Source organism: Cyrtonyx montezumae, unplaced genomic scaffold, assembly GCF_038088225.1.
Source record: "Cyrtonyx montezumae isolate F1298 unplaced genomic scaffold, pur_monq_1.0 scaffold_36, whole genome shotgun sequence".
Lineage (NCBI taxonomy): Eukaryota > Metazoa > Chordata > Aves > Galliformes > Odontophoridae > Cyrtonyx > Cyrtonyx montezumae.
In genome coordinates, this window is record NW_027072041.1 from 2,093,289 (window position 1) to 2,107,997 (window position 14,709).

Here is a 14,709-nt window from a genome sequence, read left to right on the forward strand (position 1 = left end):
AAAAGCACATCTGTACACACTCACAGCAAGATCCTTCATTTAGGGATGTTTACACAACAGTGTTGATGCTGAATGCAATTCTCAGACTAGTAAATTCAAGCAGCATTGTGCTTCTACCACCTGCCAGCGGAAGATACCCCTAATATTCAGAGTATCAACATTTTGTACTGCGCGACGATTGCTTCAGCATGTTGTCATACTTGAAATGGCTAGAATGTCTTGCTCATTTTCTGGAACACAGCTACATTAGTAACTTTAACATAAACTTTCAACCCCAGAGGCCATTGTAAAACTATCAATATGAAGGAACCAGTCACTGGGGTCTGATTACATTTAGTTCTGCATTTTAATTACATATGGATTCTATTAACTGAACCTCTTACCTTATAGGCAACATTTTAATCAAATTACTATAATTTTCAAATATGTTACAATAGTCTGACAAGTTAAAAGTTCACATACCTAGAATATTGAGTATCAAAATTTTTTTGCAAAGAAAAGGAAGTATTCTTTACCAAACAGCAAATGTGTTTTTGGATTACTGTAACTGTTTTTGAACACCTTGCCTCAAGTCACATAATGTGATTTATAATGTTGGTTTCATATTATTATACTTTTATTGGTACTACATAATAACCAGATAGTTTAAACTACATGATTTATACAGCTTGGTTACAACTGCTACTTATGTAAGCAATACCACATAACAAGGTGAGCATTTATACCAGGATACCTGCATTCCTTGACTATGCAGTAAAGTTGTCAGCTGATGGCCAGTTGCTTCCAGTCAGGTAAGAAATGCAAATACTTCTGTAAAAACTTGCTCCCTGGTAGATATTCCTGCTTTCCAGCGTCATCCTAATAAAGACTTCAAGCTTAGAAAACAGAATCATTTTAATTTTTTGCTTGTACTGGTGCTTCCACTCTTTCATGTCTATTATTATCTCAATAGTTGGGAAATTCTCCTTGAGGGCCTGTTATATTTTCCTTTACTCAGTAATACTTAAAGAACATTCAGACGTTTCACAGTAAATAATCCATGCACCGCTAATTAACAATACAGTGCAATGTTGCAAATATTTGAGGTTTACATCTTACTGAGTTCTGTCCTAGACTATTGCCAAGAAAATGATGCAAGATAAAGGTAACAATGAAAATATTAAGTCTGCTCTATTTTTTTGGCATGGCAAATTAAAAATAAGTGTTTCCAAATCTTTCAAAAACACAGTTCAATTCCAAATCTTTAAAAAAATGTTTTTGGTTCAACTGTGCACCAGGCTAGCATGAAGTAGTGGAAAAGCCAAGCAGGGTTTTCATCAAGGACCCATCTGCTTCATGCAACATCTGGCAAGAATTCCCCCAGCTGCATCAGTCATTCTATGTTCTAACACAAGAGATATGGCTCCGGCCCACGAAACACGTTCTCTGTCACATAACATCACACTGACGGAGTGCGAGCCTTTCTCCTGTGCAGCAAGTGAAAAATCAAATAGTATATTTCTTCTTTTCCAGTACCCTTCTCGTCATTCTACGTGTAAGACACTGCATCCTGCTTAGATGCAACCCTCAGCCTTCAAATGGTGATAGAAGCAGTGACATGGAAACAAAAACAAGGGGGAAAGATATGTACTGCCCTGAGCAGTCCAGCTAAGTAGAAAGAGACTGTCAGAGGTGTCACTAGCTTGTAAGTCTGAGTTTACAGCATTTATTGTCTCTCTTTGTACCATGGATGAGGTGCAAGTAGAGAATGAGAACTGATAGCTGACTGCTCTGAGTAGGAAGTAAACTTTCTGCTTAATGCTGCTCTTCAATAAAAAATAAGAAAGCGTATGTATTTCTCACACCCAGCATTACTTTACTCACTTCTCTCACTTAACCAAAACTTGTAATATTTGCATTTCCACTACTGCGTGATGTATCACTAGAAATTTTTAGACAAAAGGCAGACCTAGCCACAACTGTAGGGGTTAAAAAGTAAGGATGATGCAAAACCACATAAAGCAATGAGTGATTTGATTTTCAACCCCAGTTAGGAGAAGCATCCAAAGACAACAGTTGTTTCATGGCTCATTTCATGAGAACTCTGCTCCTCTTGGAGTCTCTCACTGAACCCCTCTCAACCATCTGAAACCTTCTCACCTTTTACAGTTAAAGTCATCCTGTTGGCTCCCCAGATTTCCAGAATAGCAAAGAAAGCTTTTCTCTCCTCATCTGCTTAATAAAGTTACTCTCTTTTCCCCTTCATTTTCTACTTTCCTTTGATTCTGATGTGAAAGAAAAAAAAAAAGGAAAAAAAATGAAGGGAGTATAATAAGATAAGCTGCATACTTAAGGCCACAGAAATGCAGTACTCTCCAGGTCAGAGAAACACCTGACCACTTAGCATAAGGCAGGTTTCTTTTGTTTGTCAAAATGGGTACCAGAAGACTTGATATTCTTAAAATTCTGTCAAGAGTACTGACACCAGGAACAAACTCTCAGGTCTGAAAGCTATGTAAACGCTTTCTGGACCACTACCATAATGAACTGAATTCTGTTAGTAACTCAAACGTGTCAGAGCACACTGAAAAATACAGCGTCACTGCATCTGCTTCCCACAACACTGCAGTTGTGGCCACAAACTCCCTTAGGCAGGGACTCACATGCTTGCTGTGTGACTAACTTCATGCCACATCTTACCCCACAGCACCCACAAAGTAATCGCTTATGACTGCACTATTTCACAGTACAGCATTTAAAAGCTTGCAGTTCAAAGCCTACTTGCTCCTACAACTCTGAATGAAAGTGCAAGCATGGTAATAAGTTAATATATTTGAAGACATAACACGGATCAAAGTATTAGAGTCCAGTATTGCTGAAATATTGGTGAGTGTTCGTTTAAAAGGAAACCCTGAAGCACAGTCCAGTTTGTGATGTTTACATTACTAGCTGCTGCTGAATAACAACAAAAAAGAGTAAAAAAGAAATGTGGGAGCATTTTCAGCTGGTATCTTCTCTTCTTTTGAGTACAGTTCCTACTGTTGAAATACTTCCACTAAGGACCACCTTCTAAGCACATCAGGCTTTCCTTAGGCAAATCATAAGAGGGTATAACGTCAGAGACATGTGAAGGGAAGACCACTGACAAGTTTTTAACTGGAATAGAGTTTCTTAAACTTCGTGGACCAAATGACAGTGCCAGTACAGTACTGAGTTCAGTGCTCAGTGAAATTCTCCATTTCAATTCTTATTAGAGACACACTTCTGTCTTCTCTGTTCCTCCTCTGACAACCCAAACCAGAAAATAACCCAAATACAGCAGATAACCCAAATGCAGCAAATTCTAGAGAACAGAACTGTGACTATAGCAGTTGCACTTCAGAGAATGTAAATTTTTAAGAAAAAAGTAAGGAAATACACAGAAAATATACTGTTCTGGTTGCAAAAAAACACCCACAGTGCTACTTTTAGAGAGGAAAACTTAGTGCAAAATTTCCTTAAAATAGGAACAGGACACTGTCTACTGAACATTTAAAATGTAAGCTATGCTGGAAACCCATGACACCTGAAGTTACTAAAAGTCATACTGATGAAACATTTGCACATATTATGGTCTAATTCCACAGGAAGAACATATATTACAAAATATCCTATAAACACAGTTTTTTTCAAGGAAGGAGGTGAAAATACTATTTGGAATATTTGGAATTTTGAGTGCGGGCCTTTATACTACAGTTTTAAAATACTTTCAATTAATACTTACTCTAAGGTTCAATTGAAACTGTTACTCAAGGAGGAATTATTTTTCTCCACCGTGAGCTATGCAGAAGAGCCCACAGACAGTACTGCAGTGCAAACAGTATGATTTGTACGTCTATACTGTATGCAGACACAAATTACTTACTAAAGGTTTGCTTTTAATCACAGGCACTGGAGAGCTGGGGGTGCAATTTGTTTGTTTTCATTGTAACAAATCAAGCCACTGCACAGCCCTTCACAGGCTGGACTAGTGTAATCTTCTCTAAAAGCTCTCTCAATCAGAACGAAAGCAAAAGCTCACTGCAGCAAGTTTGGCAGACTTCCGAATCCTTAGTATACAAGTGGTCATCTTGATCTAAACAACAAAAACAATCGTAACAGGCAAAGGAGAGACACAATTACACTGGGGACAGGCTCAGCAGGATGCATGTAAACCTAGAGGAAATACAGGGAAGGGCTGCTTGGAGGAGAAAGTAAGTAATTTCATTGAGTGTCTTAGAAAGGCTGCACATCTACAAATAATGCAATGCATTCATTCAACAGTAATCATCCTGAGTGCTTAAAAGTGAAGTTCAACACTAATATATTTTCTATTTGTGCTTATTTTCCATCATACTGATCCAATTTTGAAGCATGTTAATAAATTAATGCAAATGTTTTAGAATCAATCAAAATCTGGAAGTCACAGCCACAATCTTTGGATATATATTTGGTCATGTGTTCTTGCCATTTGCTTTGACATCTCTCCCCTTGAGGATCTTCTCTTTCAAAAAGAAAAGAAAACAATCCTCATTTTCTTCATGGTTCTTTGCAACACAAGAGTCAAAAATAGGAGGAAGTAGAGAAACAAAACAAAAAAAAATGCCTTTAAAGATTTAAGATTTCCTCTTAATCTTGTATCAAAAAGTAAAGAAATATGGAGAAAAAACACATCAAGTCTGCAAATGGCACAACTTAGCCTCATTCTAGACATATCTGGCTACAAATTTACACCGTTTATTTATTTACATGTCTAGCCACCTGCATGTGTGGCACAAATATATCTGCATTCAATAATCACCTTAGAAACAGTCCCCAGTTCTGAAGAAGCACCTTTATAGCCTTAAACAAGATCAAGTATCCTTGTGGACAACATTTTAGAAATTAATGATTTATTTATCCGTGTAACTGGATCACAGTATTTTCCTTTACTGAGATGCATAATTTATCACAATTGTCTACAAAAAATCATGTATACTAATTAATATTGAACTTATACGAACCATTAACAACATTATGTTTTCCTAAGGTACTATATCTTTCGACAGTTTAATTCTTCAGGTTCAAAATTCAAATGTGTACTTTCCAGCGACAGTGGCAAGATCAGGTCCTTGAAGAAGATACAGTAGTATCTTCAGTAAGATACTACTGATTCTTATGTTAAATATTTCTCTTCTGAAAAAGTCTCTGAATGTTTATGTTGCCACTGTTTTTACTGATCTAGTGTCTTTATAATGAAAAGCTACTGCACCCTGTAGAAACTATGCAGTATGGTCAGGAAATACAAATGACCAAAAAAAGTAGTTTAAAGGAAGACTTACCAGTTCTAAACCACCACTTTCATGAAGGCAAGCTGTGGGAAGCTTGGACATTGAGGCTGCAGCGAGAAGCTGATGAGGTGCTGTCTCTTTCACTAACAGGTCAACTCTGGAACTTGCAAGTTGGTAGACATCTACAAAACTTTTAATCATGGCCTTTAAAAAATAAAATAAATAATCAGTAACAGGCAGGTTATACAAAAAAGGCCAAATAGCATACATCCAAATCTATTACATAAGAGCTAAACTTTATTAATCAAAAACAAACGAACAAAAGAAAAAAAGATGGAAGGCAGGCAGAATTTCAGTCTCAGGACCTAAAGATCTTACATGGGTCCTTGTTTTCCTTCTATCATCTTATGGACTACTAGCATTAAATGAAAGTAAACGGTAGTGCACCCTAATTAAAAGGTGAGGATGAACTGTTTTCAAATACCTGGTACAGCACTGAGCAGTTGACACTACTTTTAAATATAAGAAAGCACTATATCAATTTATTTCCACAAAGACCACTACACAGTTTCAAGTTAATGTTCCTACTATCAAAATGAGTTTAATTACTAACCCTCCCATTCCATGTTAAAAAAGAAAATTAATTTAACAGAATCAAAAGAAAAAGAGTAAACATACAGATCTGTAAAAGTAAATAATCTGATTACAATATAGCTGGGAAAATATAATTGTTTTCATGTATACAGCAGAAGAATATCCCAACCATGTAATATTGATCAGACTGATAATAAAGTTAGCAGCACATGAGAGTACAAATGATTTGGCAGTACTGGTAAACTCATATCTGTCCTAAATAGTGTAACACTGTTGAGATTATTGGACTTCTTAACAACTGGTTAATCATATTTTACAGGTTACAGTTTTCCCTTCTGAAATGAGTTGTAGTCAGTTTCTACTGTATGAACATATTTCAGGTGATATGAAATTGCTCTTTTGAATGTAATTCGGTAAGATAGGCAAAAATAAACAGTATCACAAGCATGTATTCGCAAAGATTTTTACTGTTTTCCTTTATTTTCAAACACACTACTGCTTTTGAGAAAAAAAGCATAGCTGAAGTCAATCAAATTACTTTGTTGTCAAATTTAGAAAACAGCAGTGGTAAATTAATGCCATGATATATTTTCTCTTTAGAAAGAATATCCAAAATATTTTACATACTGTAGTGCTAGTCCTGGAAGAAGATGCACACAGTTCTATAAATCTGCTTCTGTGAGCTCAGATCCTGAAGTTTAAAACTGTTTCATTTATATTTAACTTCACTAAAATGCTGCAGCTCTTCACAAACAATAATAAGCAAGAATGTGGATACAACTCACACACCATATAAAACTGCACGAGAGCTTTCATATAGCAATTGCCCATATGTTAAATATCAGACATATGTTGAAATACCTCTGTGGAGTGGGTCTGTGACTCATAAGGAAGGATTATACCAATATGTCACAACAAGCTGTGTCTTACAGAAAAAAATCTATATGTTCCTTTGATTATTTCCGTCATGATATTTGAAAGTATCACTAAATTGGAATACATCAAGAGGGTTCCTTACCCTCTTCCCTTCATCTCCACTCCAACAAAGTTAGTGAAGCTGCTAATCTACACAGATTCATTCTACACTTGTAAAGGAACAATAAGCTCATGCAGTTATCTGAAATAGCAGTATAAATTCCTTGCTGCTTAACTCAGCTATTTCATTTGCTCTCTTCTTTAACAAGTCCAAAAATTTTCAATCTAGGGAAAACATATTCATTCTCCAGCTTTTATTTTCAGGTATGGCAAACTTTCTTCTACTACATGTAGATTTTTTTTTAGTCCAGAAGGAAGCAATTTCTCAGTTATTTACAATTCTTTAACAATGTGGAAAGCAGCTTTTATGCACCCTGGGTATGCATTCTTTACAATATATTGCAGCTCCCTAGCAAAGAGTCAGGGTCAGCTTGGATTTCTCTCATTCAGGGTCAGGTTAGGGAAAACAATGTTTTTGGGTCTTCCAATGGGTGACATGGAATCCTTGATAATGAGTGTGCAGAACGTTTGTTTTAAATGTCACTGGGAGAATGGCATATACACTGGGATTTTAGGTGTGCCATTGGAAGGCATTAATTTACATATGATTTTCTGTAACTCATGTCAGTCACATTCTGAGTCACAAATCTGTTTTTTGCGGTGCAAGTTTAACTGGCTAGAAAGCTTGATACACATAGAATGGGAAGAGAACCCAGTCACCTGCATGTTATAAGATCTATCAAATAACAATTAAACACATCTCTACTAGAGCCCAGCAGTTTAGTTTAGATTTCTATTAGTGGCTTACAGATACAAACAGATCTGCAGCTCTGAAAACTGTTCAACGATCAACAATGTCTGTTAACAGAATTTCAGAGAAGGGATGTCTTGCTATGAAGAAATCTGTTGTTCTCCTGCTAAGGAGAACTTCTTTTATTCTTATGTATACAGAGCAATAAGATGTAAGATACTTCAGCAACTCTCCTGATGAATTTTTATAGCACAAAATTTGACATTCAGATATATCTGCAGGATTTGTATTTAAGCAAGGACTTCCTGTTTTAAGTGCAATGGAAATGTAGTGACATGCAAACTGGGAATAGAACATCTGAAATAATACAAATTTGTCTTCTATTATAAATAAAAACTGTTTTTGAAAATACATCAGAAAATTATTCAAAAAGGCCAAATGTAGTGATCCCTGAACCTTATAACATCCAGTATTAATGCAACTCAGACCACTTTAAAAGTTAAAACCTTTTCAGACAGTTGAGTAGTGGGACGACTTAACAAAGGAGGATATAGCAATCGTAAGGCTGGAGAATATTATTTTTAAATATTACTGACTGCTAGCCCTGTCTGAGCAGAAGGGCTGGGCTGGGTGACTTCCAGATGTCCCTTCCAACTCCGACCATTCTGTAATTCTGTGATTACAAAGCCATCTGAAGGATGGAACATGGGATGTGACTTAACTGTGGTTAACATTTACAAAAGTTTGCCTCTTTTAACAATACTAATTTTAATGAATTACTCTGCAAAGAAGAAGTAGTCCATTAAACTGTTCTTTTTTTAGCGATATCTTCTCTTTTCTTTTATTCCACCTAATCTTCCATTTTATAATGATTTCAATATTAATTAAAGTTCTACATCATACGTTACTGAAATAGTACAAGAAAGTTATAATGGCAGAAGTCTTTACACTGTCGGACGTGTCTTGGTGTTTGTCACAAAGAAAACAGACATCATGAAACCATGAGAGTGCTCTAAATCCAAGTCAGGAGATAAGCATCTTTATGTAAACAGTAGCATGATTTTCCCAAACAACTAGCTGCAATTCACAGGATAAAAATATATTCATAACATTGAAGGAAGCATCAGTCTAGTGTCAAACTGCGCCTGCAGATGCTGAGGGAAATGGTAGATGTCGTTGTGAGGCCACTCTCAATAATCTGTCATTACTCATGGTGACTGGGAAAAGTGCCTGAATATTGAAGGAAAGTTAACACCATTATTATCTTCAAGAAGGGCAAGAAGAAGGACCAAGTGAACTACAGGATTCTCATTTCAGTCCCTGGGAAGGCGATGGACTATCTAATCCTGGAAACTATTTCCAGGGTCAAAAAAGAAAAGAAAATCAGCGAGAGTACTCAGCATGAATCTGCAAAGGGAAGTCACACTTGACTTTTTACCCCAAGAGGCAATACTGGGCCCAGTCCTCTTTAACGTTTTCATTAGTATTGAGGACAATGGGGCTGAGTAAGTTTACTTATGACAAAAAGCTTGGATATATACCAGAAAGTTATGCCACCAAACAGTGGGACTGTGGCAGGTTGGAGAAGTGTTGACAAGAACCTCAGGAAGTACTACTAGGAAAAGTGCAAAGTCCTGCATGTGGAGAGGAAATCCCATGAACAAATGCTTTTCTGATGAAGGTGCTGGGCTGGGTATATAATTTGCAACAGCGCCAGAGTCTCTTTTTCAAATGTTTTTAATGGGCAAGTTATTTTAAACCTAAGTACACATCTAAGGATTTTGTTTGTTTGTTTAAGACAGTGTTTTGGTCTAGAAATCCCAATAAACAATGAAGCTATCTTTGAAATGAAACAGAAAATTTAAAAAAATGTTTAAAAAAATGATATTTGTGTGATAAATGAACTAATTATTTTGTATTTCAGATCTTGTTTTGTTAGGAAATAGGAATAGGAAATATACTCTGAAGATTCTGAATATTTCACACCTCATACTTTTACTTGCCTCTCCAGTTTCTTGAAAGAAGGCCACAAGACAAGGCAAAACAATGTGCACAGCCACCTACAGGTGATGCGGTAATACTCTGAAGATAGGTGATGCAAATAGATAGAAAGAGAACATACATGAAATTTAACAAAAATCTAACATGCTTTAAGTGAAATTAGCAGATGAGGTTTATTTCAATGCAGACATAACAAAGAAGGCATAACAAAGAGTACTTTACTTGAAGAGCAAAAAGGCATTGTACTAAGCAGTACTAGTTTACTAAATTGAATAGCAATTTTTAAGGAACATGAAACATGAGAAGAAATTCAAGCCTTATTTTATTTATTAATTTATGAAATTCAGCAGCTATTCAAACTACAGTTGTTCTGAATTCAGTTACAACAGAAATGTTGCAGGAAATATACAGAACAGTATATGCAAATGAGCAGATCTCTCATCAAAGTTGTAATGTTTATTATACATTACAAAAACGGAATTTTCATACCAGATGAAAACACTGTATGTATTGTCTTGCTCATCCTTAGTACTCTTCTGAGAATGAACACAGTTTGAAACAAAGCATTTTAATTTGGATTATGAATTCTAAATAACTTCAAATTGAAGTAACCACATAAAGTCTTAGACCACTTTGAAGTTACAAATAAAATACGTAGTGATTAAGAACCAGTTTCTTTATTTTAACATCCATAATATATGAGTCCAGTGATCTTACTGGGCCTACTGTTGTCCTAGAACTGTATCTCCTGGTTAAAAAGTGACCTGGTGTGAAATGCTGATAATAAAAAGGTATCAAACAGACTAACAGCCCGACAATGTAAGCACTGCATTTACTACAGCATATACGGCAGCCAGGAAAATAAAATTATCTACTTCACACAATTTGTTAAAAAAATAAAAAAGATAATAAAATTTTAATAAAATGTATTAATAAAAAGTCAAAATTAACATTTGCCTGTTAGGTTCTCCCTTCAGGAAATTCTTTCCTTCAGGAAATTCAGAACTAAAAAGAATGTTAGCAGGTAGTAAATTTACCTGAGGGCAACATAAACAAAAAGATGAAAAAGAACAAGAGAAGGAATGATGAATAAACTTCAGAAGAATGAAAGATTAACTTTAGTATAACAAGGTGCTTAGATGGGAATCTGAAAAGACTGGGAATTTTATTTATGGTACAGAATTTGGCTGAAGTGCAATGCAGGCAAAGGCAACTTGTGTGAAAACAGCTCCTCAGATTAGAGTTCTACACATTTAATGGATCACTTACAGAGTGCCTGTCATTACTGCATTGATTCAAAGTGGTATAAATAAGATCAGTTTAAAAAGTCCACAAAACAAAACATATTCCAATTAATTTTGTTTTCCAGAGGCCAAAATTCAGACCATTTATTACAGATTTAGAAGATCTAGATTTAGAGAAGAAAGGATTAGAACTTATTTCCCCCAGATATTTTAGCATTTGAAATCCCATTCTGGCTGCCCTGGCTACCCTGGCCAAAATATCTAGTGGCAACATCAGTGGAGGATGTAAATACAGCAGCTTCTAAGACATCAGAAAAAAAACCTCAAGGGAAAAAGCATTCAGCAAAAATTGAACTTTTGCAGCTGTTTGGCACTTCTTTAATGATCTATTCTCCTTGTATTTCATTTCAACACTAAACTTTTTGTTGAGTTCCATTCAAGCGTGGCAGGCACAATTTAAATGTGCCAAAAAGCAGGTCAGTTCTGTTACAACTATTTTTTTCCCCCAACCAAAGCTGACTCAGTGCCACACACAGGGCCTAACTCTATCTCCTTTGCTTCAATAACAATTACTTTACCCCAAAGGTCTCAGGAGGGTTGCCCAAGGGAATGAAGCTCTAAATAAAAGGCTAGATTCTCTGCAAGAGGTAATGACATGACTTCCTACAAGAAAATTGAAAAGGGAGCTTTGAAATGGAGACTGAAGGGAAAGCGCTTCTACTGGAAACCACAGTGGATGGGCATAACAACAATTGCCAAGAAAATTATTACAAAGTGTAGTAGTTTCAAAAGTAACATTGATCTGGAAAGTGATAGATTAAGACCATTAGGCAATGAGTCTGTTGGTATGAGCACACAGAAAGGATCCTTAAAATTTTTATAGCAAATCAGCTTCCTGTACCCTTCAATACGCAGTAATAGATTATGTAAGCAAATCAGAAGATCAAGGAATATAGGCAGGTATAGGCTGGTAATACATGTGGAAGATTGTTCTCACTATCTATAGCACTAAGCCAAGTGTACTTGCATGACAGACATAACGAAAAAATGATTGCTTCCCAAAAGAACACACAGTTTAAACTGCAGCTAAAGGAAACACTATGAATACAGTGTACACCTTCTCGTCTTCTGCACAGTGCAAGTACAAAAAGAATATTTTATTCTGTGGGGGGAAAGGTAATTTCAAGACGATAGTTCTGGCAAGAAAGAAATGGCAACTGAAAGAAGTGTACTGTTGGCCAGTGTATTTCCTTCAAGTTTCTCTTGCTGCATATATATTCTAGGCAGGGATGAAAGAAAGAGGGACAGCTAGTCACTGAAAATGAGACTCAGTGTGAAAAGTACCTCAAATAAAAGCATGAAAATCTCCCTAAAGCGAGCACAACCTACTGCCACTAATAAAAGGAACTAACCAGTAGTAGTTGTAATAGAAATGTCAGGATGCAGTTTTATTCAAAAACCTGCACTGTCCTATCAGGTATTCAGTCTTGAGGTGATGTGAGATTAAAACTTCATCAAAATCCATGTGAAATGTCAAGTGGAAGTAGAAGTTGTTGTAACTGGATCATATTGCTATTGGTATATTGCAATGACATCTTAGAACCAGAAAAGATGTAAAAAAGCTGAAGTAAAAAATTCCATTTCACAATCAAGTCTATAGAAACAGAATCAATAAACATATTCATCCTCACTCTTATGACACTAGTCTCTATAGACAGGATATCCTACATAAGCAAAACTGTAACATTTTTATAAATAAATGATACCTAAACAAAAAGACATAACTTTCTGAAATTTAATGGATTAATTGTATTTGTATGCATATGAGAATTCAATGATGAGAATAATTTAAAGTGTGGACAAAAGCACACATTAATCTATGAAATTATTAAACAGGAAAGTCTGAGATAACAAAAGAACTTCAGATGGAAGGTAAAATGCTAGATCTTAAAATTTCTGAAATGCCGTGTACGAACTATCTAAACAAAGTAACTAATATAAGACTATTTGTTAACATATTAGTAGCAATTAATTTATTGAAAATGAAAATACAGTTCTTTCACTGGTTTTAAAGGACACTTCATTTTTTAAGACAAATTTCTATTCGTTTTAGTAAGGAAAATGTTCTACAGGGAAATACATGCTACTGAGATTTTTTATAAATCTCTTTAAATACTCATTAAAAAATCAGTTTTAACAACAATTTCGTGTTAATCACTGCAGAGGTCTGTCACTGACCCCAACAGATGAAAATCATCATCTCAGAAAATCTAGGTTCAGTACAGAGATTTTCTTAAACATTTTGACTAGAGCTATTTCCCTTCCTTCCTGGACACAGGAAAGCAGTTTGTCAGTCATAGAAGTTCATAAGTTCATAAGTTCATAAGGTTGGAAAGGAACTATAAGATCATCTAGTCCAACCATCCTCCTATCACTATCTCTACCCAACTACTAAATTAAGTCCTTTAGCACCTCATCTAAACGCTTCTTGAACAGCGCTAGGGATGGTGCCTCAACCACCTCCCTAGGCAGGCCATTCCAGTGCCTGACCACTCTTTCAGAAAAGAAATGCTTCCTGAGGAAATGGGAGAGCCCGTAAGCCATCAAGTCCAATTCCTAATTTTAGTTTAAAACATCTTCAGACTGAATTAGATAAAGCATCTTACAAAAGCAGAGGGAAATCTTGTCCACTTTGTACTTTTAATGCAAAAACATGAAGACAATCCATGTTGCAGTTAGGATTAGTTAGGAGTGACAAGGTTCCCTTCTGGTAGGCTGAACAGACATGAGAACTGTTATTTCTTTTGGAGAACCTCCTGTTGTGAATTTGCTGAGGGTTAAAGAGCAGCATGTATTGACTGCTATATCACAGCGGTGCACCAGTGGCAATATCACAACGACTGAGATTCCCTGATCCCAATCCATAAATTGTTTTATCAACTGAAGAGCCAAGGAGTAATCAGAAAAACTTGCTCACCTTTAATAGTCCCATATAACCAGTGTGAATGTCCAATGGAGAATGGAGGCTAGTAGTGAACTATCAAGGTCTAAATTAAGACACACCATCTGGAACTGACTGCCCCAGAACTGAAAACACAGCGCTACTATTTGCCATGGATTGATCCAGATTATAATGGAAGAATGGGAAATACCTGAACACCTGCAGTACCCTGATGATATCATCATGAGGGGCAACATAGCATAAGAAGTTTTTGAAGAAGGGAAGAAAATAGTCCAAATCCTTCTGAAAGTCAATTTTGTCATAAAGTAAGTCAAGGGTCTGCACAGGAGATCCAGTTTTTAGGAATGAAAAGACAAGATGGGTATTCTCAGCTTCTGAAGAGAATGATCAACAAAATAACAACTATGTCGTCACTAACTAGCAAAAAAGAAACATAAACTTTCTTAGGTGCTGTGGGTTTTTGAAGGATATATAATACCAAATTAAAGCCCAATTGTAAGCCCTTGCTATCAACTGACTTGGAAGAACAAGAATTCCCACTAAGGCCCTGGGCAAAAACAACCCTTTGTACACATTAAATGGGAGCTAGTTTGCCTACATCGATGGTATTAGTCATACAGAAGATGGATTACTTAAACTCAGGGGGGTAAATTCTTATCAACATATGCTGAAAACTAGACTGGGTTTAAAGCCACTTCTGTGAAAAAGTCAACAAGCTAAGAGAGAAAGTTGCTTACTCAGAACTACTTAAAAGACAAAGAGAAGAGAATAACTCTTTCACTGGCAGAACTCAGGTTGTCCACATTCAGATCAACCAGTCAAAGAAGTGCTATCTGAATATCTTGCTTTTTTACATAATCTTTTGGAAGATGTTGATCTTTTACTTTCTTCTGTAAATTCACTAAGTGTTTTTGT

General features: G+C 35.9%; 1 protein-coding gene across 1 annotated transcript in view; it reads right to left on the bottom strand.

The window, feature by feature from the left end:
• The window catches only part of CCDC171 (coiled-coil domain containing 171), a 158,379-nt gene that overhangs the window by 15,020 nt on the left and 128,650 nt on the right, over window positions 1–14,709 (bottom strand). The window contains 1 exon segment of the mRNA XM_065745478.1: window positions 5,319–5,471. Coding sequence (XP_065601550.1) covers window positions 5,319–5,471 — 153 coding nt within the window.